The sequence below is a fragment of the Kryptolebias marmoratus genome, linkage group LG16 (genome assembly GCF_001649575.2).
Source record: "Kryptolebias marmoratus isolate JLee-2015 linkage group LG16, ASM164957v2, whole genome shotgun sequence".
Classification (NCBI taxonomy): Eukaryota; Metazoa; Chordata; class Actinopteri; order Cyprinodontiformes; family Rivulidae; genus Kryptolebias; species Kryptolebias marmoratus.
In genome coordinates this window covers 17,084,339-17,110,734 of record NC_051445.1, presented here as the reverse complement: position 1 = coordinate 17,110,734, position 26,396 = coordinate 17,084,339, and the positions used below count along the sequence as shown (strand labels likewise).

The following is a 26,396-nucleotide window of genomic DNA, read 5'->3' as shown; positions in this document are numbered from 1 at the left end:
GCTGTTTAGTATTGTGATTATGACACAATGTGCTGGATTTCTTAAAAATTAAACAATGAGGAAAGAAAGAAACATTTTGGTGCTGATCCAGACTATTTACTTTATACAGGCACGAACCAGAGTAGGTCTGGCCATGACAAGGCTCTGAAATCTTAAAAATGTATTTAGAAAATTAAAGATGTAGCATTCCTTGAGGGAATAAATTTCACCCGCTGCCTTTTATGCCAGAGTTTTAAATTAAAATCATCTTATGATGAGAGCGAACAAAGTCAGAGCTGTTTTGGTCAAACCTTGGAAATGACCTCAGGCACAATCTCACTTGTGGGATCTCGCCAGATCTGTCAGCGGTCCATGAGATATTTTGCTAACAGATAGTGTTGACTCAGTTAATACCAAAGTTTAAAGCAAAAAATATGTGAAAATATCTTTTCATTCAATACTTGGAAAATTAGCCGAGTCATAGCCGTTTTTGTATTTACTAAGGTCACTTAGCTGTGGCAGCCATCTTGAATTGGGTTGGCGCTAAAAGTTATTCAGTTGCAGACGTACAGCCAGTGATTATTTCCTGAAAGTTGAACTGAAATACATCTGCCGGTTCATGAGGTATTTTGCTGGCAGACAGACATGGTTGATGACAACAGTTAATGCCAAAGTCTTAGGCAAAAATTTTGCGCAACGTGTAGCTCTCTGACTAGGTGTTGGGGATGATGCTCAGCTACTACCACACTGAATTCCAGCTCATTATCTGTAAAACAGGCTGAGTTATAGCCATTTTTGTGCTTCCTAAAGTCAGTTGGCTGTGGCGGCCATCTTGAATTGGCTTGACTCCGAAAGGTGATCAGTTGTGTTTTGGATTAAAATGCATCCAGTGGTTTATCAGATATTTTGCTAACAGACAGACACAGCTGACCCCAGTAGTTAGTGGCTACGTTTTAAAAACAGATCTCACTCGATCAGTTAACGCTTGGAGCACCTGTTGGGAATTACTCTCAGCTACTACCACACCAAATTTGCGCTCAATGTCTCCAAACCTGGCAGAGTTAGGCTATAGCCTTTTTGCACTTCTTCTACTCAGTTAGCTGTGGCGGCCATTTTGAATTGGGTTGACTCCAAAAAGATAATCATTTGTAAGACATAACATCCAATGACTATTTCCCGAAAGTCTGATTAAAATCTGTCACGTGGAAGATGAGATATTTTGCTAACAACAGCAAATCGCTCCTCCGCCGTGAGCCCAAACGGGATGATTTTACTGGAGGCTTTTCAGTGCGTTTCTTTCATGTAAATCCACTGTTGTTCAGACCTGGTGCCGCAGCAGGGAGGTTCCTGGCACCTCTCTGAGTGGAGTTTCCTTGTGAGAGCGGACGGCTTCAGAACAATCTGACTGACTTTATGAATGGATTCACGCTGAACCCTGAGTTTTTGGGAACCCGCTCGCTGGGTCCTCTCGTGCCGCCTACATGCTTCCCTGAAGTTTGCGTAATGGCTGCAGTTTGGATGCGCTCTGTTGGACTTTTTTTTTGGAAGGATGGTGGTGGGTGGGGTCTCTGTCTCCCTCACTTTCTCTCCCCCTTTCTCTCTCTCTCTCTCTCTGGGAATATAAGAGCGCATCTCTTATGGAGACCACATCACACTGCAGTTCACTCTCGCGCAGAAAGGATGATGAACACACGGACAGTGAAATCCAACCCGGCCATGAAACTCATGGTGGTGAGTAAAAACCCGAATCTCTGCATCCTTCCAGCTGGAATCATTTCTTAAACTGTTCATTTCAGTCTGGATTATATATATATATATATATATATATATATATATATATATATATATATATATATATATATATATATATATATTTTTTTTTTTCTTTTTCTATTTTTTTTACCCCGCTGCTAAACTATTAAGAAATCAAATCTTATTTTCTCCAAATCTTTACAATCCAAAACAGTAAAATCCAAAATGTTCTGTTATCACATCAACATTTTTTGCTTTGTCAAACTGACATTCAGAGTCAGGATCAGACTAATTAATAATGAAGTATTTTCCTATTTCTAAGTAACAATATTTACCCAAACTGCACCGTGCGTAAAAACGGTCCAGCTGCCTGTGTAATTAGTGTATATTGCATGAGTTCATAATATATATTTTTTTAATTGCTTTGCGTTGCTTTAAATTAACAGCAAGTTTTCTATGAGTCATATATTTATCAGGGGCATCCCTAATTAATTTCTCTGTTCTGTAAATAAAAGCACGTTTTATTTTTCCATGGGGTGATCAATTGAGCTCAAGTTTCACCTTTATGTCAACAGCTGTAAAAGCCCAGTACATCATGTCTGAATGAAAGTTTGCTTTAGTTCCCATTTCATTGCTTTTACCATTGTACCTTTGAGGATGAATAAAATCCAACCCTCCCATTGTGCGCTGGTTCCAAGCCCTGCCCTGTCTGACGTTTGCTCTTGTGTTAAATGAGATTAAAAGCAGTTATTTTCCATGGCGTGCTTTGCATGCGGAGCAGCACTAGAGCCTTTTGCAGGTTTGCATATGTTAATGCACTGATGTGTATCAGGTCACCAACAGATCGGACCCCGTGCAACTCCAAAGCACTTGCTCTGCTGCGGTCTCTCTTTGTGGTCCAGGTGTTTGTGTGTGAAACAGCTGGAAAGGAGAGAGGGGGGCTGTTTCGGACAAAGCACGGTCAGTTGGAGGTTCTGTTTGTGGGACGTGTTGCTTCGCTGTGTTCAAATAACAAAGAGGCGGCACGCAAATGAACTCGTGTGAGAGCTTTCTGCTTTGGCCCATGTAATTTAATATCAACGTAACAGATTAGTTCTTCCAACCCGAAGCAAAGCAACTATTCAAGGTGGCGTTGCAGGAGAATCGAAGCACCCTTATGGATATTCTTTCCCAGATTTGTGTCATGTGTCTGAAATAAAACTCACAAATTACACACCCAAACATGCAGCTCAATCGGGGAAAAGTGTGCTGTGACTTTTCATAACCATAGTTCACACAGCATAGACGAAATTCACAAAAAACGTTCTGTGAGAAAAAAAAAATGGAGATCAATGAGATTTTTGTGAAATACATGAGAAAACTCAGCTCCTCCTTGGAGCTTCACACTTAGACACACTTCAGCGGCGCTACATCATTGAAAGTTTACACAGACTTGGACTTCACATCTCTGAACTGACACTTTGATGTCTACAGAAATCTCAGTTTAGGTTTTAAGATTTTTACGGCTTTTTCTTTGCCTTTATTCCCCCAGTGAGTCTTTAACTGCTGTAGAATGTAAAGTTTTCTCTCAAATTCACCCAGAATGCAGAAAACACACACCCCCGAGCCTCCAATGACTTCAAGTATATTTTAGCTCAAAATATTCACCTTAAAACTTGATGCACAGAGTCTTATTATTTGTTGTATTTTCTATTTAAAACACTGTAGAAACATAAAGGTTTACGTCTTCTGCTGAATTGATTTGCTACAGCTTATGGTTTTCTCACAGCAACTGTTTGCTTGAGGCTTATTTTTCAGTCTACGCTTTTGTCAATAACTTGGCATTCAGGGAGTGACACAAACATGTGTATGGTTACCATGGTGACCATAATGAGCCACTGGCAGCAGCTTTACCATTTCTTTTGATTACGTTTCTCTTTACCTGTATTATTTAGTTCAGACATCAAAATGTGGGCATTTTTTCTTACAAAGTTCTATTCTGAGGGTGAAACAGCAGCGGCTGCTTTGTCACCCTTAAAGTTTGCTCTTCATTCCTTTATTTCAGTCGCAATTTTTGATTCACATCTTCTCTTTCAGCTTTGGAAAAATCCATAACAACTGTTTTTTTTTTTAATTTATGCCTTTATTTGGAATAGGGCGCTATGACTTTTGGTAGCAGTGCATTAAAATTGTGAAAAAAATTTCCCCCAAACATGATAACTGAATTTTATCCAAACACGAGTGAAGACCCAGGCCTCGTTGGAGCTCTGCAGCTCGGGCATACTTCACAGTGAAAAGTTTATTTAAAGTTTACACGGGTCACGGAAAGTTGGACTTTACATGTCTGAACTGGCATTTTAATGTCTTTTCTGGTTTTTACACAATCACAGTTTAGGTTTTGTGAATTTTTCTACGATTTTTATCATGAAACATTTGACTTAGAGTGATGATGTCATGCACTCACTGCAAACTTTATATTTCCACAGTCTTTACACTTCTTATGCAGTTTATACACTAAAAAAACCAAGGCATTTTTGTCTTCTTAGGGTCTGTAGACAGAAACAAAATGACATTTGTGACAATCAGATGCTTCTGCCACAGGCGGCTCAGATTTATTTTTAATATGATTTATAGTTTTTCGCACATTTCTTTGAAGGATACTTTCTTCTCTGCTTTTCTTGAGAAGAATCCTGTCAGGGAGTGAGAGACACATATGTGTGGTCACTATAGTGACCGTACAGACCCACTGGCAGCAGCTCTTGACATGTTTTCTGATCTTGGTTCTGTTTAAAGTTTCTACATCAATACATCGGCATTTTGTCAGCCTAGATTATTACAAAAATAAGTCCTACTGTTACTATTGGACATTACAGAAGAGAGTTCATCTACTGTAAATTGGAATTTCAGACTCCTATAGTTTCTATCATGGCATCCTACTGTCAGTTAATTAGTTGTTTGGCTTTTTAATGAGTTACTTATTCAGTCACTTGGTCAGACTTGACTGCTTTTCCGACGCACTCTGCGTTTTTGTGTACAAAACACGAGTTCAGTTTATACCTTCAGCACCTGTGAGCTCTCCCTGTTCCCCTGTATTTTCATGACGCATGTTGTCCTTTCAAACATGCACTTTTTTGTCTGCCCTCTTTTCCTGGATGGAGTTGGTGGAGTAATTAATGTCAGTCTGTTTATTTGGACGAGGAAACGTGTTTTACTAGCACAGTGGAGAGCAAAACCCGGCAGCTCTATTCAGCAAGACATCAAACCACTTTGTGGCCTCTTGTCTGTCCATTCAGACGGTAATCCCACCTAAATCCCTGTGCTGAAGTCAACCTAAGCCCTCTTCTGTTGTTCTGGGTTATTTATTATCTGCGTTCCTTATCTTTATGCTGCCTCTCCTTTGCTCTCTGTTGTGGCGGTTGGCTGGAGCCGCAACAACTTCCCTAAACCTGACGGCAGGTTCACACACACCACAGTGGAGATCCGTTATAGCCGAAAAACTGACATTTTTCTTACATTTGTTGTTTTTTCTTTGGGATGAACACTACAAAGAGATTATAGGAAGTAAGTAGTACGGCAAGAATGGAGAAATAAAGCACTTCTGTAAAGATGAGGAGTTTGATCTTTTAAAAACAAACGTACAGACTGTGATATTCTGCTGTGGAAGTTGGCTCCCCACACCAAACTTCCTCTTTTTCACCAACAGTAGCACTGATACCAGATGTCTGGATCCACCTGTGTGTTTGTCAGCGTTTGCACAGTTGTGATGAACTTACTGATTCTGTGTATGTGTGTAGGACTGATAAAGAGATACAAAGAGCAGAAAAAAACCAAAGCAAGAATGTTACGATTTTGTGTTCTAACTTATTACCGCTCATTTAATAAACAAAATGTCTCCTCTGATGCAAATGTCTTTATCTAATGTAGCGGCGCATGAGGAGAGTTTTATTTATTATTATGACTTGGAGTTTGCACAATGTCGCATGGAGGACCGGGACAACACCTGTGGAGCTGCAGCCCGGGGTGGTGGGTCCCACTTTTAAAAACGGGGACCGGAGAGTGTTTCCCAACTGTTGGGAGATCACAGTTTTTAGCCTCCCTGGGAAAGTTTACTCCAGGATGTCGGAAGGGAGGCTTCAATTGATTGTCGAACCTCGGATCCAGGAGGAGCAGTGTGGCTTTCGTTCCGGTCGTGGAACAGGGGGTCAGATCTTCACTCTTGCAGGGTTGCTAAGGAGGTCATTGCAGTTTGAATCTCTAGTCTACATGTGTTTTGTAGATCTGGATCAGGCTTATGACCGTGTTCCCTGAGGCATTCTGTGAGGGGTGCTGCTGGAGTATGGGGTTCCTGGGTTGCTTTTGAGGGCTACTCAGTCCCTGTATAACCAAATCAGGAGCTGTGTCGGCATTCTTGGCAAAAAGTTGATCTTTGTTCTTAGTGTGGGTTAGACTCCGCCAGGGATGTATCCAATCCTGTTTGTGGTGTTCATGGACACAATTCCAAGGCGCAGTCGTGGAGAGGAGTGCGTCTGGTTTGGGAACCTCAGGGTCTCGTCTTTGCTTTTTGTGGATGATGTGGTTCGTGGGTGTCTGCAGGCCATCACCTTTAGCGTGCACTGGAATTGTTCGCAGCCAAGCGTGAAGCAGTTTGAATCAGAGTCAGCTCCTTTAAGTCCGAGGCTGTGGTTCTCAACTGAAAATGGGTGTAATGCTCCCTCTGAGTTGGGAATGAGTCTCTATCTGACGTTGAGGAGTTCAAGTGTCTGGGAGTTTTGTTCACAAGTGATGGTAGGATGGAGCGGGAGATGGATTGATGGATCAGGGCCTTGTCTGCAGGATTGAGGGTGTTGCTTTGATTGGTCGTGGTAATAAAAGAGTTGAGTCGAAAGGCAAACTCTGGATTTATTGGTCCTTCTACGTTCCAACCCTCACCTATGGTCATGAGGTTTGGATCATCACCGAAAGAACAAGATCCTGGATACAAGCAGCTGAAATGAGCTTCTTTTGTAGGGTGGCTGGGCTCAGCCTTAGAGATAAGCTTAGGAGCTCCGTCATCCAGGGGGAGCTTGGAGTACAGTTGCTGCTGCTGCTTTGCATTGAAAGGAGTCAGTTTAAGTGGTTTGGGCATCAGGTTAGGATGTCTTCTGGATACCTCCCTTTGGAAGGTTTTTTTGGGCATGTCCAACTAGCAAGAGACCTCGGGGCAGACCCAGAATTTGGTGGAGAGATTATGGCCTGGGAACATCTTGGGATCCCCCAGGAGGAGCTGGAGGTTGTCACTGGGAAAAGGGATGTCCGGGTTTCCGTCCTGTTGCCTCCGGAACCCAACCACAGATAAGGATGGATGGAGTCTGCACAGATAGTTGTACAAATACACATATTAAAATGATTTGTATTTGCTGTAGTAGTTGACAAAATTAGTTTGTGTGATCCAGTGATTCTTAACCTGAAGGTTGGGTCAGACCCCTCAGTGGGATATTATTAATAAATTTTTGAGTCTTGTGATTAGAGGCCGACTGTTGCAAGTTGTTCTATGGCTCATGCTGATTTCTAGAAAAAAGGATAACACAAATTTTTTATATTTTGGCCAATATGGATTTTTCATTCAACAATATATATCAATAAACTTGTGCACCTAAAATAACTTATAGAAAAACATTCTTGCTTACAAAACAAAAGCAAAATTGTTGGCAACAGTATGCTGGTTGTAGCAGCTATTGCTGCAACTTAATTTTTCTACTTGGTAAGTGATTAACACAGACGTGGCCTATTTCTGATTTTCTTAAGTGGCCAATATTGGCCAGTTAATATCAGTCATCCAATTAAAATGGTGTCTTTTGAAAATTTGCTTTTCAAGTCTGAAGTAATTTTTAGAACTTTTTTCAAAACATTGACACACTGGATAAATTTGCCAAGTTAACTTTTAGGTTGGCTTTTATTGTATCAGAAAGAATAATTTTCATTGCAAATTCATCTGCTGTTTGCTTTCCTAATGAACTCTTGCATATAATATGTTTATGAAATGTTAGTGTTTCAAAAAGCCTGATCGGACATATTCAGATGTTTTGTCTGGCCAGCAGCGACATACCAGCATAATTGGCTTCTTAGAAACTAAATCCAATCTGTTTTGCAGAATTTCTGGGCTCAGTTGATTGACTGCATGTACAGATCCTTTTCATTTTTAACATCTCTACAAGCAAACTACAAGCCCCCACCCCCCGCATCAGTGAGTGTTTGTGATGTGGCATTACAGCGTGTCCTAGAGTCTCCAAAGATCTCTGTGTGGCCTAAAAAAAAACTGGTTCCATATTCATGTGGAACAACATACACACACATGCACGCAGACACACATGGGCTGGAATCCCCCCTCAGACCACCTGCGCTCTACAGTTAACTGAAGCCATGTGCTCGGAGGATGTGCTGGCGTGGTGCTGTGGTCTGGTCCTTTTGTGCCATGGCTCTTCTCCTCATGCTGGAACTTTAAAGCTGACCTCAGGCCAGCCAGACACCGAATCCCATCTCGTGTCGCACGCCAGTTCGATTCGAGCCCGGTGTAACTCTAGCGCTCAAATCTGCGTGCTGGAAAGATGGGTAAACAACACATCTACATTTCTTTTATGATATGTTCAACATCTCAAAGCTGCAGATGAAGTCGAGCTTATTAGCAGTTTGCACATGTTTATAGATGTACTTTGCAAACTCGCTTGCAAAGCATGCGTAATTGTTTTTTAATGTGTATTTGTGTTTGAAGTCTGCGGTACGTCTCTCACACTTTGGTTGAAGTACTTTTCACCAGAGAACTCTGTCATCAGACTGGTCAGAAAGAGAAACAAACGCTCCCATAAGTCTTTCAGTCCAACCAACGCACAGCTTTAAATATTACTTGTGTTTCCAGTCGATGTACATCAGTGTTGCATAAACACACTCTGAATGAGTCTAGCCTTGCCCACTGAACATTATCTCATTGGCAGTAAACATTTGTCTGAATGTGAGCACGGTCCTGTTTTTTCATATGTGCATCCGTTACTGACACACACTTGTGCTGAGTTGGGTTTTATTTTCGCTATCAACTAGTTTACCGTTAAAGTTGTTGCAGAGTGAAGCAACGTCCCGTCGCTTCCAACCGTCTCAAACAGTCGCTCCCCCTTCGAAGGAGACAACGAGCGGCGGAGAGACTCTTGGTGTCAACGTGAAAATAATAGGGGTTGTTGTGCTTCAAAGGTTCTTTGTTGCATTTTGCCAGGCGGAAATGTAAAAGAATACCCAGATTGCGTTTTTGTTTGCTTCTCTAAACAGAAAGGGCAGATTTGTGGCTTCAGTCCAGCCACAGAAAAGATTTAAAAGGTAAACAGTGGCAGCAGCTTTATTCTGTCATAATATGTATATGTATATGTATATGTATATGTATATGTATATGTATATGTATATGTATATGTACATGTACATGTACATGTATATGTATATGTATATGTATATGTATATGTATATGTATATGTATATGTATATAAGTCAACACAGCACCAAAAAAATAAAATCAGGTGTGTGGAAATCAGAGGTGACTTGTATTTTTATTAGTGTAAATTTTTACTTCAGAAAGGAAACAGAAAGATCGAGTAAAACAACTGTCAAGAGTAAATATCTGGCAGGGTGGTGAGATGCCATAAAGACAGAGCTCTGCTTTTAAACACACAGCTTTTACAAAAATTGACTTATTTTCAGTCACTTTGTCTGTTTCTGTAGGTAAACGAACACACCTGGTAGCTGGCAGTCATTCACAAATTTTGCCTACAATTTTTGAATTTAAAGACACATTACCCATTATTTTGAGGATTTTGTTTATTACTTTATGATTTTATTTTTGACTAGTCTTCATCACTTTGCAGTAAGTACCTTTAATCCATACTGCATTTAGTTTAGTTAGATTACTGTGCCGTCCACTCATGACCACCAGCCAGAATGGCAAAATAAAGCAAATTATTAAAGGAAAAACATGAGGAGTGTGAAAAATATATTCTCTGGGGATTCAGTTTATGACATATCAGGCTACTGAGGGCATTCTGTGTCCAGGATGATGAAATTTGATTCATATTTATGAAACACTGCTGACTGTTGATGCAGACAAAAGGTAATTGCTTGTCTGACAGGTCATAATTTTGGTGTGCTTAGAAGCTTAAAAAAATGTATGACTATTTAGAGCAAGTGGAGGTCAAAGTGGAGGTGGTGTTTCCCCTTAAAGGAGGCTAAGTGCCCGGATGTGCCCCACTCTGTCACTTACAATTGTTTACAACTTACCTGGAAAGCCTTGTTTAGGGATTTCTAGGCAAGTACTTTGGAAGATAATCATCCTTTCATCCATCTTTTCCTCTCAGCTGGTTGTTTTCAGTGTGTGATTTGCCTTTCACTAGCCTTTTCTCTGAAGATGGTAACAGTATATTTATGTTTGTCATTTGTCTCTGGCTGCTGTGTAATTTAGACTTCCAGCGGTTGTCCATAAATGTCTTTAAGTGGTGGCTCTAAAGGTGACAAGGAGGTTAAAAGGTGTAAACATTTTATTCTTAGTTGCAGAACATTCAAATACCCTCTGAATGTGACAGTAAAGATTCTTCAGGTTTCCTAATATGCAGAGTTCAAGCCTTGCATGAAGCGTAAGCAGCATATTACACTGCACTCTTTTGAAATGGGACACTTTTCACCTCATTTTACCTGTGGAGTGAATTGCAGCCAACAGACTCCAGTATTCACAGTTAGATCACAGGCACCGAGTGTGATGGCCTCAAGTTACTTTACTCTGTGATTTATTTATTATAACTAGCAACAACTGTTAAAGGTGAGTGGGTGACGCACAGGAAAGTCGAGGACCGGATAAATAAATGTGGGAAATCTCAGTGAATCATCAAACTGTTATGGGCATTTTAGCAGTTTCAAAGGCATCTCTTACACCTAATCTTCAGCTTTTTAAAAAAAATAAACATCACTGAGAATGCAAATGATCCTTTATTCCGATTGCTTTGCTGTATAAATTGCAAATCCTGACTGCTTTGCTAAATATGGAATCCCAGCCAATGACTTGAAGCTAAGGTTTAAATTGAAACAAGAAGTTTCTTAATGTCTGCATTTGTAAAAACAGTCATGCGATCCTCAGCCTCCCCATCAGTCCACATTATCAGTACTTCCTGATGTTTCTAAACTAATAGGATGTGGCCTTGGGGCTTATTAGTGTGTGTATATGCTGCTTAATTTGAAGAACGAGGCTGTGATTATGGGTTTGATTCCTGATGGGGCCACCCGTACTACAAACAAACTCCTGCAGCTCTGGGACTCCTCAGCCGGTTGCTGCAGATGAAAGCCTTCCCTCAAACGCTGTGTTCAGAGGTCGATAGGTTTTTGCTGGGAAAACCGCCGCGCTTACCAGGCTGTTTGAAGCTTAGGTTTCTATTATGGTGCATAAAAGAAAAAAAAAAAGCATGCATCTATTTTTGCCGTCCTTTCTCGGTGAACATCGCTGCAAAGAGAACCAGAAACAGATTACACAAATGAGCTGTTTCGGCACTCTAATCTATGTACATGTATAATTATAATTCATTAAGAGCGAACAGAAACACTGGTACACCCTGGACTGGCAGCTCACAGCAGCTCAGATCAAAATCAGCATGGTTAGTAACATATGACAGACAGGGAGGACAGCTGTGCAGCATATTATCTCCTCCACACTCACCCCCCTGAACATAAACACATGTGCATTTCTGATTTAAAAATAAAAAACCTGTGGCCAAATATTTCGCAAGACAATGATAAAGTTCATCCTGAAAAATAAATCTCTTGGTTTCCCTGATTGCAAGTTTTGAGGTAAGTCAAAAGTGCCAATACAAACGTGGAGGATGGAGATGAATAATGTGCAGTCTTGTAAACTGAAGGACAGATTGGATGAGTGTTCTGCGCTCCTGTGGCAAAGGTCCTCTTTACGCGCAGCAGCCAGAGGATGAGGCCATGGAGGTTGGACACAAACACAGAGAGGAAGACACAAAACTCAAGGACCTCAACAAACAACCAGCAGATCCAACAAACCTACTCCCCGACGTGCACACGATCACTGTCGCATCCACTGATGTTTTCCACAGATGGTGAACATTTCTGTAGGATGGATTCACTCTGTCTTAAAGATGGAGACACAAACTTAACAAATTAAAGGCCCAGCATTCCTTGAAGGGATGCATGCACCCCACTCCCTTTCATACCAGAGTGTTGCACTGAGCTCATCTTACGCTGAGAAGAGACGGAGTTATAGCTGTTTTGGGTAAACCTCAGAAATAACTGTTAGCACTTGGAGCTCGGGCGCCTGATTTTATTATAAAATGGGGGAGCAAAGCTACTCGACAAGTATGACTGGTTGGTACTTTTCTCTCCCGTTTTCCCACTTTTTATGAACTTGTGTATATCTTGGGCTCATAATTAGTGGGATGTCACTCAGAGTTTTCAATCTGATTTGTAGTCAGGAAAGGATGTAAATCATTTGGAACACATTAAGAACAACTTCAGCTTAATTTTACATTTCCACAACTGTGTGCTGTTGAGTTAGACTGAACCAACTCAAAGCTCAGGAAGGAGGGAATAAAGTGCAACACTTACTTTTATATCAATGTTTTTAGCTAGTAGCCAAGAAAGTAAAATTAGAATCAATACCCACCTGCTTTTGTTTTGTTTCTGGGAGTGATCACATGTATTTAAGTCAAAAAATGCGGGAGCATAACCATGAGTTTGCACCCCCGCTTTAGAAACTAGGAGAGCAGCTGCGCCACCTGCTCCATTGTTCAGGCACCCATGGCTTGGAGTATGTGTTGTCAATGGCTCTCAGCTGCTCAGTGTCTGTAAAATGGACTTGGAGTTTTAGCTGTTTTTTTGTGAATGCTAAAATCCATTAGCCGTGTCATCCATTTTGACAGACATCCAGTAATTATTTTCTGAGTGTTTTATCAAATCTGTCCAGTGGTTCATGAGCTACTTTGCTAACAGACCAATGATTACACTCACAGACACACACACACACAGGCAAAAACATTAAACACTTGCTCGCTGCTGAAATGCAAAAAATAAAAAAGCAAATACAGACAATAGACATAGGTTCTATTGTTAGCTGTCTGAGCCGTGAGGATGAATCCTGGCCAGCGGGAAAGTCCACAGAGCCGTGACTGAGGCCCTCAGTGGAAGGACACTGGTGTGTGACATCTGGTCTACATGTGGCCTCGTTCTGCTGCACACTTACGTGTCAAACATACTTACCAGATGATGCTTTATATTTAGGACCAGACCAAAGCCTTTCTCTGCAGCCAGTGACATACGGGCTTGTTAATAAATGAAAATGTCTGTCTGAGAGCCTTACTAACAGCTGCTCATACGTTCAGTTTCGCAGTCCTGTGTCAGGCGTTCATTTTTAATTCAGTAAGTGTGCAGTATGGGTGTGGGGAAAACATTTGAACTCATTTAAAGTTTTGGATATTTTGACAAGAGGTGCTGTGAAGAATTTCTGGCCAGCTAGGTAAGAACAATCCTATTGTTCACTCTTGCTCGCAGCAGAAGACAATACAAACATCAAGTGGTACTGCTTACAGAAAACATGCAAAGACTTAAAAGACAGTTTATTCTGTTGTTGTCCCAGTGCAGTCAAAATACTTGAGCTGCAAACGTTTAAATCATGTCCACAAGGAGATATAAAATAATAAATCCAATCTTTTGCAATGAGGTTCTATGGAAAAGTTGTAAACAGTGAACATCTTACCCGTTAGAGCTTTGAATGCACTCAGATTTGAAGAATTAAGTTTTATTTTGACCAGATTTATAAACTAATGACTTGTCCCAGTGGGGTCAGGACCAAAAGATTATAATATTCCTGGTGGAAGTCCGACACGCTGCACCAAACGTGCTACAGCAAGCTGCTGCTGCCACTATTTATGCTCTCAAATAACCTTAGAACTCTATATGAATAAACATGAAATTCAAAACTGACAGTCGTGTAAAGGTGTGCATGAGCTGCTGTGAAGTTTTTGAGACCGGAGTTGTTTTAAGAAGACCGCAATCCATTTTAGCCCTGATCCCGCTCTGACTAACTATTAGTTTGTGAATCTGAAATACACTTTATTCCTCCAAAATGAGGTTGTTTAAAGAGCTATCTTCTACAGGTAAGATATTGATTGTTCATAATCTTAGCACATATCCCCACTTCAAAAGATCTGAACCATCAGCTTAACTCAACTGTTTGAACTCTTTCTTACTGAAGTCTTTGGGTTTGAGTGAACTCCAAAGTTTAACATGTTTTTTTTATCTAGTGCCAAAAACAAAAGAGTGGGTTTTATAAAAGACACTCATTTCTAAAACTGACTTCCTCTTCTCTTGCAGCTCTTCACAGCTTCTTTTTGCTGGGCCTTTCAGCAACAAGATGTGCCTCCAAAGTACCAGCACCAAGACCCTGTGACGTCTGACCTCCTAATGTGTGACCAGTGTCCACCAGGGACATCCGTGAGACGACACTGCACCGCCGACTCCCCCACAGAGTGCCAGCCCTGTCCTGACAGGTACTTTGCTGAGAACTGGCACTGGGGGGACACGTGCCAGTACTGTACCTCGGTATGTACAACACCAAAAATTTGCACCTCATACCAATGTCAGACAGTTTAGGATCTAAATTAAACATTGCTACCATAAGTAACACCAGGCTTTTGATGTTCGTTCTGAATTTTAGTTGCTTGTTTGAAGCTTTTTTCGTATTGTTTATCCTGAAAGGTGCTTTTTTTCCTGATGTTTTCTTCGTTGACTCTGTTAGTTTAGATTTTGCCACAGAAAAGGTCATTTTTAAGCCAGTGTTTCCACATCAGTTCCTGCTACAGAAAAATAAAGCTTCAGCATTTAACGCTTTTCTCTTTTCCACCTCAGAGAACTCATTTTATCCTTTTTGAACGCAGTTCTTTGATATTTAGTTTGTTCCTAAACAATATAAATGAGCATTTTCTGCACATGCCTGTTTGCACACATCCCCTATGTGACTGTTGTGTGTGTGTGTTGAATTCAGGTGTGTAAGGAGAGGCAGCTGGTGAAACAACAGTGCAACAGCACTCGCGACCAGCTGTGCGAGTGTGCACCGGGGTTCCATCTAGTGGTGGAGTTCTGCATCGCACACAGTCCCTGTCCTCCTGGTTACGGAGTCACAGCTGCAGGTGAGCTTGTGGTTCTTATTGTCATCTGAAGGCAAACGCATTTCTACCAACAGACTAGTGTTCGGGAATTTTATAGCAGCATTGATTTAAAAAAGAAAACTGATGTGCAACAGCAAAAATATGTGCTTAAACTTCTTAATAATTAATCAGGAAGCCTACCCTGAGGGGTTTAGATGTAGGCTTTTATTCATTTTCTATTTGTCTTAATTTCTGTGCCACACTCACTGTCTCTGTTTTTAGAGGCACAAGACATTCGATATAAAATACAAATACAATCAATAGGCATACTAGCTGCGGTTAGTCACTTTATTACATGTCACATTATTGTGGATGTGTGGAAAACATTTGTCCACATGGCTTTTCTTTTGTGTTTCTAAGAGTGGGGAAAAACTGCTGACTTTTTCTGTCTTCTCAAAACGTGCTCCGTATTTCAAATTACTGACATTTCAGAAACGCTTACGCTGTCAGAGCAGAGACATGCATCACTTTCCCCTTTTTACAGGGAAGCCTTCATTTCGCGTCTCACTGGAAGTCCTTCTGTCTCTCTTCCTCCGAGCCAGTGTCCCAGATCTGTTCCAGATGTTTGTTTCCCTTTTTAACAAAACCCAGAACCAGGCAACATTTTTGAAGATTGACTCGTTCTTAAACACGTTCTCTGTCTCATTCTTAAAAATCTCTGGTAGCCGACACTATCTCCTCGTGCTTCGGTGGTTTTCACCGTCTCCTTCACTCCCTGTTCTTGAGGCAGAAAATGCATGTAGATTTACATAAAGAGCTAAATTTTTTCATTGACTTTGCACAAAGTTTAACTCCTGTTCAGATCGTGTTCAAACATGTCTCCCCTCTGAGTTCCTGTCACCGTAAATTCTCATCACTTCACTTGTTTCAGCAGCTGATTTAAACAACAATGATAACTTCAGGGATTGATATCGTTTGAATTAGAAACAGATTCTAATTAAACTTTAAGCAGTTTACTGCCCATTATTCTTGCATAAATGATTGAAACTGGAACTTAGAAGTTGTTTTGGTCAGCCATTATATTGGATGAAATCTGAATCCATTTGAAGAAAATTAAAGGCTTATTTTAACAATTTGTTTAAAACTATAACTCTAAGAATTATGTTCACAAAACATGTTATGGAGACTGTGCGTTTCTATTAATCGGAAGAGTAAAACCCAAAAATGCAGCATCAAGATAAGACTGTGGGGTATAAAGATCTCCTGATATTTTTTAAATAAAAGCCCCCTTTTCTCCTGTAATCTTTATTTAATCAATTTATGTTTGTGCTGACTGAGTTTATCCCAGAATATTACCTTATATCACAATAAGAAGATGGTTTTACCGTCAGAAGGTTAGTATTTAACTCAGTTGTTGCCACCTGCCGAAGGTGAAGTGACAATAATGTTTTTGCCTGTGTGTGTGTATTTGTTTTTCTGTTAGCAAAATAACTCATGAAACATAGAACGGATTTTACTGAAACTCTTAGAAATAAATCATTGGACGTTCGACTACAATTGATTAACTTTTAGAGTCAACAAAATTGAAGATGGCCGTCATAGCTGAGCAGCCGCAAACATTTAGTTCATTGCCTTCAAAATAAAAATTTCCTGAAATCTTCCTTTGAAATAGCATTTGACGAAGCATTTATTCAATAGACTATTATGTAAAATGATAACCCCCAAAAACTATATAATGCACTTTATTAGATTGTAGGGCCATATATACACACACACATACACACACAGATCCACACTGACAAACAGGTGATGGCTAACCAACCCGACTTTGTGGTGATAGATAAGATACAGAAGAAAGCAGTGGTGATAGATGCAGCAGTAACATCTGTAACATCATGAAGAAGCAGCACAGGAAGCTGGAGAAATACCAAGGGCTGAAAGAGGAAACAGAGAAGTTGTGGAGAGTCGAGGCCTCAGTGGTGCCAGTGGTCATCGGAGCACTCGGTGCTGTGACCCCCAAACTGGAAGAGTGGCTCCAACAGATCCAGGAACAATGTCAGAGATCTCTGTCCAGAAGAACGCAGTCCTAGGAACAGCTACAATACTGAACAGGACCCTCAAGCTCCTAGGCCTCTGGTGGAGGACCTGAGCTTGAAGTGAAAGTGGAACCATCCATGTGGAGCAAATAGGGCGAGATCTAAGTTTTTTCATTTAAAAAAAAAACAGAACAGATTTAACATGGTTCCCTGCTGCCATGTTCTCTTGCTGGCTTGGACCCCTAAAAATGTCCGTAAACTTTTGCAGATATTGACCTAAAAGCTGAGAGTCATTCTTCACACCTTTTCTGAGTTCTAACACACCCCAACAGAGCCCACGCAGAATGTCCTTTACATCTAAATGGCTGCAGCCGGTAAAAGGGATGTATTTCTGATATTTGTTCTAAAATTAGCAACTGAGAAGGTGACATTTTCAAAGTGGTAAACTGGTTGGTAATTTGTTCCTGTTACACATTGTTACACATGTTTTACGGTTAAACATACATCAGCCATGACTCCTTTTTGACTCAGTAAATAGCAGCCCTTCCAATGAATTCCTGAAGTCATGCTTCCTTATTGGTTTCACTGAAATATGTGTTTTGGGAGGTTAATGTTTCACTTACCATTTAGAGTGTGGTCAGTCATTCAGAGTGGAGCTGCTAATGCGTAGAATAAGTTCATTTTCATGTTTGAAAAAGAGGAAGGACTTATTAAAGTCTGTCTCAGACTCTCACGCACACACATATTAAGTATTTAAGTATTTTAAGTAAAAATTCAGAAGTTCCTTCAAAATTTTATTTTTTTATATCAATTTTGCATAAAATGCAGTCTTGGTTATCCAGGACCTAACACAGTGCCCAGATTCTTTCTCTGCTGAGTCAGTGATGATTGCTGGCACATAAACAGAGCTGAATGTTAACATTATAGGGAGCTGTAATCTGGTATTTCCACCGTACAAATTGAGACTACACTTCATGTGACCTTAGCTTTAGTCTGGGACCAGAATCCAGTCATCACAAGGACAAGACGACCTTTTCATCTACTGACTGCAGCTGTCATCTGACCCCTGCAGTGCCGACATGTTTCAGAAATGTGACATCATTTTCCAAAAAGCCCTCGGACGGATCTACAATCTGAGAGTGTGATTGGGGTTAGCAGACATGAGACGGCATTCAGGGGGGTTTTCCCCTGCCCCCCTGAAGCTAAAGGGCTTGTCAGGCCTCCAGTTGTGGTTTTAACTTTTAAACCACATATTTCTCCTAAAATCATATCCCGTTTTGGACTTCTTTTTTTCCTTCTTCCCCCTTCCCCTCTGTCTCGTCATTTGGTCATTTCTCAAGATGATTATTTGCTGTTCTCTGAAACAGTCCTTTCATGTGGTTTTGTAGACATAATGGTAAATTACAACCCAAATTTTTGAAAAGGTTGGGAGGTTTTGTGAAAATATAAATAAAAATAGAATTCAAAGATTTGTAAATCTCGTAAAGCTCTCATTTTATTCACAATGGGACATAGTAAACGCATCAAATGTTTAGACGTATCATTTTTGAGGGAAAAGAAATAAGGTAACTTTAAATTTTATGTCAGCAATACATCTAAAAAAAGTTGGAACAGGGTCATGTTCGTCTTTCAGTGTGTAAACATCCATAAACTGAGGAGGGCAGCTGCTGGAGGTTTTGGAGGGAATGTTGTCCCGTTTTTGTCTGATGTAGGATTCTAGCTGCTCAACGCTCCTGGGTCTTCTTTCCAGATCTTTTGGTTTCACGATGCTCCAAATGTTTTCATTTGGTGAGAGGCCTGGACGGCAGGCAGGTGAGATCAGCACCTGGACTCTTCTAAGACGAAGCCATGTTGCTGTAATGGATGCAGTCTGAGGTTTAGCATCGTCTTGCTAAAACAGGCAAGGTCTTCCCTGAAATAGATGGGAGCATATTGTTCTAAAACCTGTATATGTCTTTCTGCATTGGTGGTACCTTTCTACCTGTGTAAGCTGCTCATTCCATAAGCACTTATACACCCCTATACCATCAGAGAGGCAGGCTTTTGAACTTTGTGCTGATAACAGGCATGCTGGTCTCTCTCATCTTTAGTATGGAGGTTGAGGCATCTGTGATTTCCAAAAAGAATTTCTAATTTTGATTCATCCGACCACAGAACAGTTGTCCATTTCGCCTTATTTCATTTAAAATTAGCTTTGGCCCAGAGAAGACAGCAGTGTTTCTGGGTGGTGTTTATTTATGGTTTCTTCTTTGCATGTTAGAGCTTTAACCCGTGTTTGTGAGTGACACAGCTGTGTTGACAGTGATTTTTGGAAGTGTTCCTGAGTCCATGCAGTGATGTCCAGAGCAGAATAAGACCTATTTTTAATGCAGTGAAGATCTCAGGCATCCAATACTGACCTCTGGCCTTTTGCTCAGAGATTTCTCCTGATTTTTAAACTCCTTTAATTAATCTTAAACTCCTGATTTTATGATCTTTACATGATGTGATATTTAGTCTTTCCAATTTTCCATTGAGGAGCATCATTTTGAAATTAGTCCACATGTTTTTGTGCAGTTTTTCGCAGACTGGTGAACCTCTGCCGATCTTTACTTCTGAGAGATTCAGCCTTTCTAAAATGCTCTTTTTATACCCAGTCATCTTCCTGATCTGTTGCCAACTATCCTAATTAGCTGCAAAATATCTCCTCCCAGCTGCTTATTTACATCTTTTACTTTTACAGCATTTTGCTGCCCTTGTTCCCACTTTTTTGAGTTGTCTTGCTGCCATCAAATTCAAAATCACTGGAATTTTTCCAACACTGGTACAAGTTTTAAGTTTTATCATTTGATATGTTTACTATGTTACATTATGAGTAAAATATTGGTTTATGAGATGATTTATTGCTGATCATTGCATTTTGTTTTAATTTACATTTTACCCAATGTCCTAACTTTTTCAGAACTGGCGTTGTAGTTATAACAAGTGGGATATTTGTTTGATTTGTATCATTTTAGAACATATGATTGTTAAAAAAAGGCAGAAAAAAAAATCTTACGGCTCATTTGGATTTGGATCTGGCTTTTTTCTATTCATGACATCTTCAGCTTGTTTTATCTGAATTTATTTGACTTGTTTAACGCTAACTAAATATATTTTGGGTTAAATAAGCATTTTTTTTATTATTATTTCTTTAAGAAGACAAAACAAAAGTTAAAGCTAAAACGTGTCTGCATAGTTTTGTCAAGCAACAATAAATCAAATTAGCGTTCTTGTATTTTGATGTTATTCATTTTTTATATTTATAAGCATGACAAGCAATTTTACCACATAATTTAAACCATGAGTAAGTAAGCAGCAGGTTTTTTTTAATGACAAAAAAAAAATTTGAAAGTGCTGAGTTAGAGGAAATTTATGAAAAAAAAATGATGATTTCATTTTGACATTTATTTCTAATGATTTGTCACGTTCACAAGCCAGCACTGTACATGTGTAATCATCAGTAGTGCTGGAAATGTTCGCCGTGTGCACATCTGCTGGTGGTTTCCTGTTTTTATGCTGAAAGATGAAAGCAGGTACACGTTGTGCCGTGACAGCAGGAATCATTGATAGAGTCATCCCACATACTTTCACTCCACTGACTCACACTTAAAACTCGAATGAGGATGTGATTATGATGCTAGTTTGCTACATGGGCTGTCATGTGTTCTGCAGCGAGTACTAGATGCTGACAGCGTTACAGTAAAGTTGCCATGTGTGTTCCACAGCGTGGGGCTCAAAGGTAAATGGCCTGCACTTGTATAGCGCTTCGTCAAGTCAGAGGACTCCAAAGCACTTCACACTACAATCAGTCACCCATTCACACACTGATGGTGGTGACAGCTGCCCTGGAGCGGGCTGACAGAAGTGAGGCGGCCATTCAATCGGCGCCACTGGGCCCTTTGACCACCACCAGTAGCCAAGGCAGGCGAAGTGTCTCGCCCACAACAGCTGAGACAGATGGAGCACGGGTTCGAACCGGCAACTCACCAATTACAGGACAAACCCCTACTTCCCCAGCCACTTCCACCCTCATATGTGTCATAAGTGTTTTCTAACCAGATATGCTAGATATGAACATTACTTTGAAATTACGGTACATGAAACAAAGAAGAACATCGAAACTGATCACTCATGGGTTTTTTTTATCAGCATGAAAAGCCATGAAGATGAATGACTATATGCTGAGTTGTAAATCTCATAGTACTATGGGATACAGTACAACTCTCAGGGGGAAGTGAGTAAAAGTGAGTCATGCGGTCACATGTCAGAGTTCTAAGAACCGCTTCAGATTAATTGATGAGCTTTTTTGAAGTAGGTTGAGTTCACACAATTAAAAAAAAAGCTAAAGTGTTTGAAAAATAATGGGAACTAGTCTTCACTGGCACAGTGGAATAGTGGTTAGAGCTGTTGCCTCCCAGCAAGAAGGTTGCAGGTTCGCTTCCCGGCCTGAGGCCTTTCTGGGTGGAGTTTCCATGTTCTCCCTGTGCACAAGTGGGTTTACTCTGGGTACTCCGGTTTCCTCCCACAGACCAAAAACATGCATGTTAGGTTAATTGATGACTCTATAAGTGGCCCTGCGATGGACTTGCGACCTGTCCAGGGTGTCCCCCGCCTCTCGCATAGTGACTGCTGGGGATAGGCACCAGCTACCCGCGACCCGGAATGGAGAAGCGGTTAAAGAAAATGGATGGATGGATGGATAGTCTTCACTCAACATCAAAAACAAAAAGCTTTACAATGTATTTCTAATTAATACACACAATCATATGAATATTTCATTATAATTAATATGCATTTTATATGTGCAGCATCGTCCGTGCAAACACTGATAAACATATCGGAGGTAATGAGGGGTTCAGTGTGTTGCCCTTTGACATGTTTGGTTTGGGGATTGAACCAACAACTTTCTGGGTAGAGGATGGTCACTCGACTTGTGGAGTCACTGAGTTGATTTCCCTGCATTATGAGAAGATAAGAAATACCTCTAGGTTTGAGGCTTTCTTCTTTATAGAGAAAGCTCTTTTTTTAATTTTTTTGATTATGTTTAGCACTTTTGGGTTATTTACCTGCAGCAGACAGGAGTCCCGGGGATATCAATTGATAGAAGTGGCTGTACTTCTTACAGCCGTGCCCACTCAGAAGGGGATTTTTGCCATCTAAATTTCAACTTTTTTGAGATTCATGTGAATGTGTTATTGTAAATTGTTGTACCACTTTTGCATAAGATGGCTAATATGTACACAGAAGATTTTACAACATGGTCCATGGTTTTCTTTGCAGCATGTTTTGTATGAAACACCGTCTTGTAGAATGGTCAGAATGGCCAGTTCACGTAACTGTTTGTTGCAAAAGTCAGTGTAGAAATCTACTCCGTTGTGTTTATTGAATTCGCTATAAAAGGGTTGAGATTTTTTTATTTATATAGCAGAAATTTGCTCATAAAAAGGCCCTCTTCAGAGGGGCTATTTGCTCGATTTCCCTGTGAAATTTCTTTGATTCTCCAAGCACACTTCTACACATTCCCATTTAAAAAATAATTATCCCTTCAAAGAAACTGTTTCAATCTTGTGAAGAGGGGTCCTGTGAAAAGATTATAAATGACCAATACCTTACATTGTGCAGATAGCTTTTCGAATTACCTCAGTTTGTAAAAATAGAGATTTTTTTTAACAGGTTGAAAAGCTAACAGCTAATCTGAGCAGGGGCAGGATCAACATGCTTTCCTAAAAGAAAACAACGGTTTATGCAAACACGTATTTCTAATCATCAACAGTTTTGCATGACACTGTTAGTCCTGCAGAAAACTGTACCATGTTTTTTGTTGGATGTGTCTCAGGCTGCAGAGGAATGGCTACAGCTAGCTGCTGCTGTCTGGAAAGAATCACAGAGCTTAATAGAAACAAAAGAGCAATGTGAAACTGATGATGACATGAAGGTTTATTAAACAACATTCAAATGAATCAAATGATTAGAGTTGTTTTAAAAAAAATAGCCAGTAGCTCATCAATTTGTCAGAGTATTACTCTTACAGAGCTGTATACAACAGTTAAAATAGTAATTGTTCATAACATCTTCAGGGAAGGCCTCTTTAAACAATCTGAACTGTGAGAACAGTTTTCATTTAAAAATGAATATTTCTTCATGTCTTCCTGCAGGTACCCCAGTGAGCGACACGGTGTGCAGACGTTGTCCCGACGGGTATTTCTCCTCCGGCAGCTCCTCCTCTGAGCCGTGTCAGCCCCACAGAAACTGCTCAGATTTCGGCCTGAAGACGCTCAGGCGGGGCACGTCCACTAAAGACAGCTTCTGTGGCCCTCAGGACAGGAAGGCAGCGCTGGAGTGCTCTCAGCATCACGCTCTGTGTCGCAACGGTGAGAACATACACAATGTTGAAATTCTTTAGAACGAATGCAGTGAGGGTTTGGAGTTTATATCCAGCACTCTTCCTCCCCCCCTGGCATACACACATAAGAATGTTTCTGAGAAAACCTCAATTGTCAACAACCTAAAATCATTCAGAACTGAATTATTTCAGACTTGCGGTCATTTTCATTCCCAAAGGCGGAGGGGATTTCCTCGGTCAGGTTTGTCATCCAGATTCCATTCTTTTCCTAATTCCTGGATGTTTGAAAAACCAGCTCCAGAGAGAGAGAGGGAGAGAGAAAAGCCAGGGGTTGAGATAGATGTTTATGGTGCAGCTTTCAAAATGAAGCATGATGGATCAATTACTGCTTTAACTGTCACATCCTCAAACACAATAACAGAGGAAACTGAGTAAACACAAATGGAGACACAAAACGAGCTTTTAGGCTTTGTTACTCAGACCTAAACTATGACAGAGACTGAAATGTAATTCAAGAGAGAAAGCCTCAAATATGAAATTAAATTCCCACAGCCTGAGAAAACCACACACACACACACACACACACACACATATACATGCACACATACATGTATGGGCTCTGCCACAGACATTTTAGATATAAAAACACAAAGCTGTTAACCTTTAGGGAAGATGATGCCCTCCTCAAACATTCTTTCACAAATTGTCCTCATTTGAAGTGCACAACCACAAACTGTCTGCAGCTAATTCTGGGTCGGTTTTAACAGTTTCAACAAATATGTGAAACTGAGAGCAGCGGGATTCCCAACGTTAATGTGATGAGGATCAACCACCGGGAGGTCAGTGTGAGGAAGCCACAATTACATCATTAAGGCTTCAGAGAAACGAGACCAATATCCTCTTTACATCAAACACCGACAGACTGTAAAAAAAAGGTCTAATAAATTTGTTGAACAAGTAAAATCAAGCATGAGTCAAGCCTGCAAACGGTACAAACATGTACCTACATCAGGTTTTATTTGATTGTGAAAGATATGAATTTCAAAAGGCAAAACTTTCAGACTGTCTTCAGCTGTGTAAATTGGGACTGTCCTGAGTGATGGTAGGAACATCTAAGGTTTCATGATGTTCAAAGTTAGTAAAAAAAAAAAAATGCTGTCCTGCTCTATTTACCTTATAAGGAAATCTTAAGAGACATTAGCTGCTGCAAAAAATTGCAGCTTTGTGCAGTTTGGTGCAGAGCAACATGCAGATTTCATGAGTCAAACTGATATGATCGGTGTCTCTGTGACATCAGAGGGGAACAGGAAAGTGAGCCATTCATGGTTTCACTGTTATTAATATAAAGGGCAACACTTTGGAAACACACTTTAACATATAGAAGCAAAAACAGACATGTGCATATTGATGGAAATGTAATTATTCAGTATGATCTTTGCTGTAATATTGATGATCAACTAATTGTACCAAGAATACTTGAAGGAAAAGAAAAATACAGTTTATAACTGATTTTAATTTCCTGTCGGGTTGAACCTCACTAAACCTGCTTCGTAGTACAGGGCACTGGAGTTGTATTTAGTTTTGTTCTCACTGTGAACAGGGGAAACAGAAGTAAACTCAACATTGGAAGGGAAATGAAGGTATAGGGACCGTTGACAAAATGCAAAGTTTAGCTATAATATTTAAAAACATCAATAGTATTGTTTGTGGTGTCACCAAAATCACTTCAGACATTTATGAGTCAGGCATCCTTGTTGATGTTGTTCCAACAGTTACATTGGAAATATGCATGTTTGTATAATTTTGGAGAATTTTTATCCTTGTGTTACTTTGCTGGCGGTTTCCAAACACTGATCCAGCTCAGCTTATGACCTGTTTGGATTAAAATTAGGCTGTAGTGTGTTGTTTACTTTCCTGCCGTTGAGGGACGGTGATGTTTGTGGTTTTACAATGATTTCATGGTTTGCTTAAAGGTTTTTGATCCTGGAAGCGAGAACTTGTCCAGCGTCTCAACTTTACTGAACCCAAACAATAATTTACTGCCTGTTCTCAAACATGATGATGTCTGCTTGAAAATCTGTGTGCATATTATAACCAAACAGAGAGGATGGATTGCAAAACCGTGAGCACGGTTTACTAAACAGAGAGGAACAGACTCCTACAACCGCATTTTCTTTCAGCCTATGGCATCTGGTGGGTTATACGTAGCTGCTGCATCATCTAACAGTCTTTTCAATGCATAAAGATTTTTTTTGTCTGTGTGTGTGTAATTATTTGCAGATGTGATTCTCTGTGAGGAGGCAGTCTTCCAGTCTCTGGCCTCACTGCGTCTGTCCTCAGTTCCTCTGGAGAAACTTCTGGAGAGTCTGCCTGGGCAGAAGGTGGACCATAAGAGCCTGGAGAGGCTAAAGAAGACCTGCAGTCCCCAGCAGCAGGTCCTGCACCTGCTGCGGTTATGGAGGCAGCAGAACAAGGACAAGCTTTTTGACATCATAGAAGGTATGGCTGAGAAGCACAAATGGATGCCTTTTTCCCCCATCAATATGTTCATAATAGCATCATTACCATCTATCTCTAGAAATGAACCTCTGTGAGAGGAAGGTCTCCCGCTGCAGCGCTCTGAAAAATCTCACCTTCGCTGACCTGATGATGGTGACCAACAGCCTGCCGGGGATTAAAGTTCAGGAGTATGACGTGAGGGCCATGATCTCCACCTGTCCATCCAGGCAGCACATCCTGCAGGTCCTCCACCTGTGGAAAACGTCAAACCACAACCTGGACCTGGCAAAGGGTCTGTCTCACAGTCTGAAGGTGCTGCGTAGCCAGGGGGCACCGCGCCACCTGCTGAAGGGCCTCAAGAAGATCAGCCGCATCATAGGAAGCACCTCAGCGCACAAGATGTACGAAAAGATGTTTGTCAACATGCTGCAGGACGACTCATGTTTTAAAGCTCACAAAGCGTTAAACAACTGAAGTGCTGAGGGGTGCAAACAAGAGTCTACACCAGGGGTGTCCAATCCTGGTCCTCGAGGGCCACTATCCTACATGTTTTCTTTGTTTCCCTGCTCCAACACACCTGATTCAGTGGTTAAATCACCTCTTCATGTTCTGCAGAAGCCTGTTAAT

General features: G+C 40.6%; 1 protein-coding gene across 1 annotated transcript; it reads left to right on the top strand.

Moving 5' to 3' along the window:
* Positions 1 to 1,539: 1,539 nt before the first annotated feature.
* Positions 1,540 to 26,396, top strand: LOC108232256 (tumor necrosis factor receptor superfamily member 11B). Its single transcript, XM_017409897.3, has 6 exons — positions 1,540 to 1,710; positions 14,098 to 14,325; positions 14,768 to 14,912; positions 23,083 to 23,298; positions 25,551 to 25,769; positions 25,849 to 26,396. The coding sequence occupies exons 1-6, from the start codon at positions 1,660 to 1,662 to the stop codon at positions 26,241 to 26,243; spliced, it is 1,254 nt and encodes a 417-aa protein (XP_017265386.1). The 5' UTR covers positions 1,540 to 1,659; the 3' UTR covers positions 26,244 to 26,396.

Coding starts and splice junctions, on each gene's coding strand:
- LOC108232256 (XM_017409897.3), top strand. CDS start 1,660: ATGATGAACACACGGACAGTGAAATCCAACCCGGCCATGAAACTCATG. Junction 1,711..14,097: donor CGGCCATGAAACTCATGGTG/GTGAGTAAAAAC, acceptor CTTCTCTTGCAG/CTCTTCACAGCTTCTTTTTG. Junction 25,770..25,848: donor GCTTTTTGACATCATAGAAG/GTATGGCTGAGA, acceptor ATCTATCTCTAG/AAATGAACCTCTGTGAGAGG.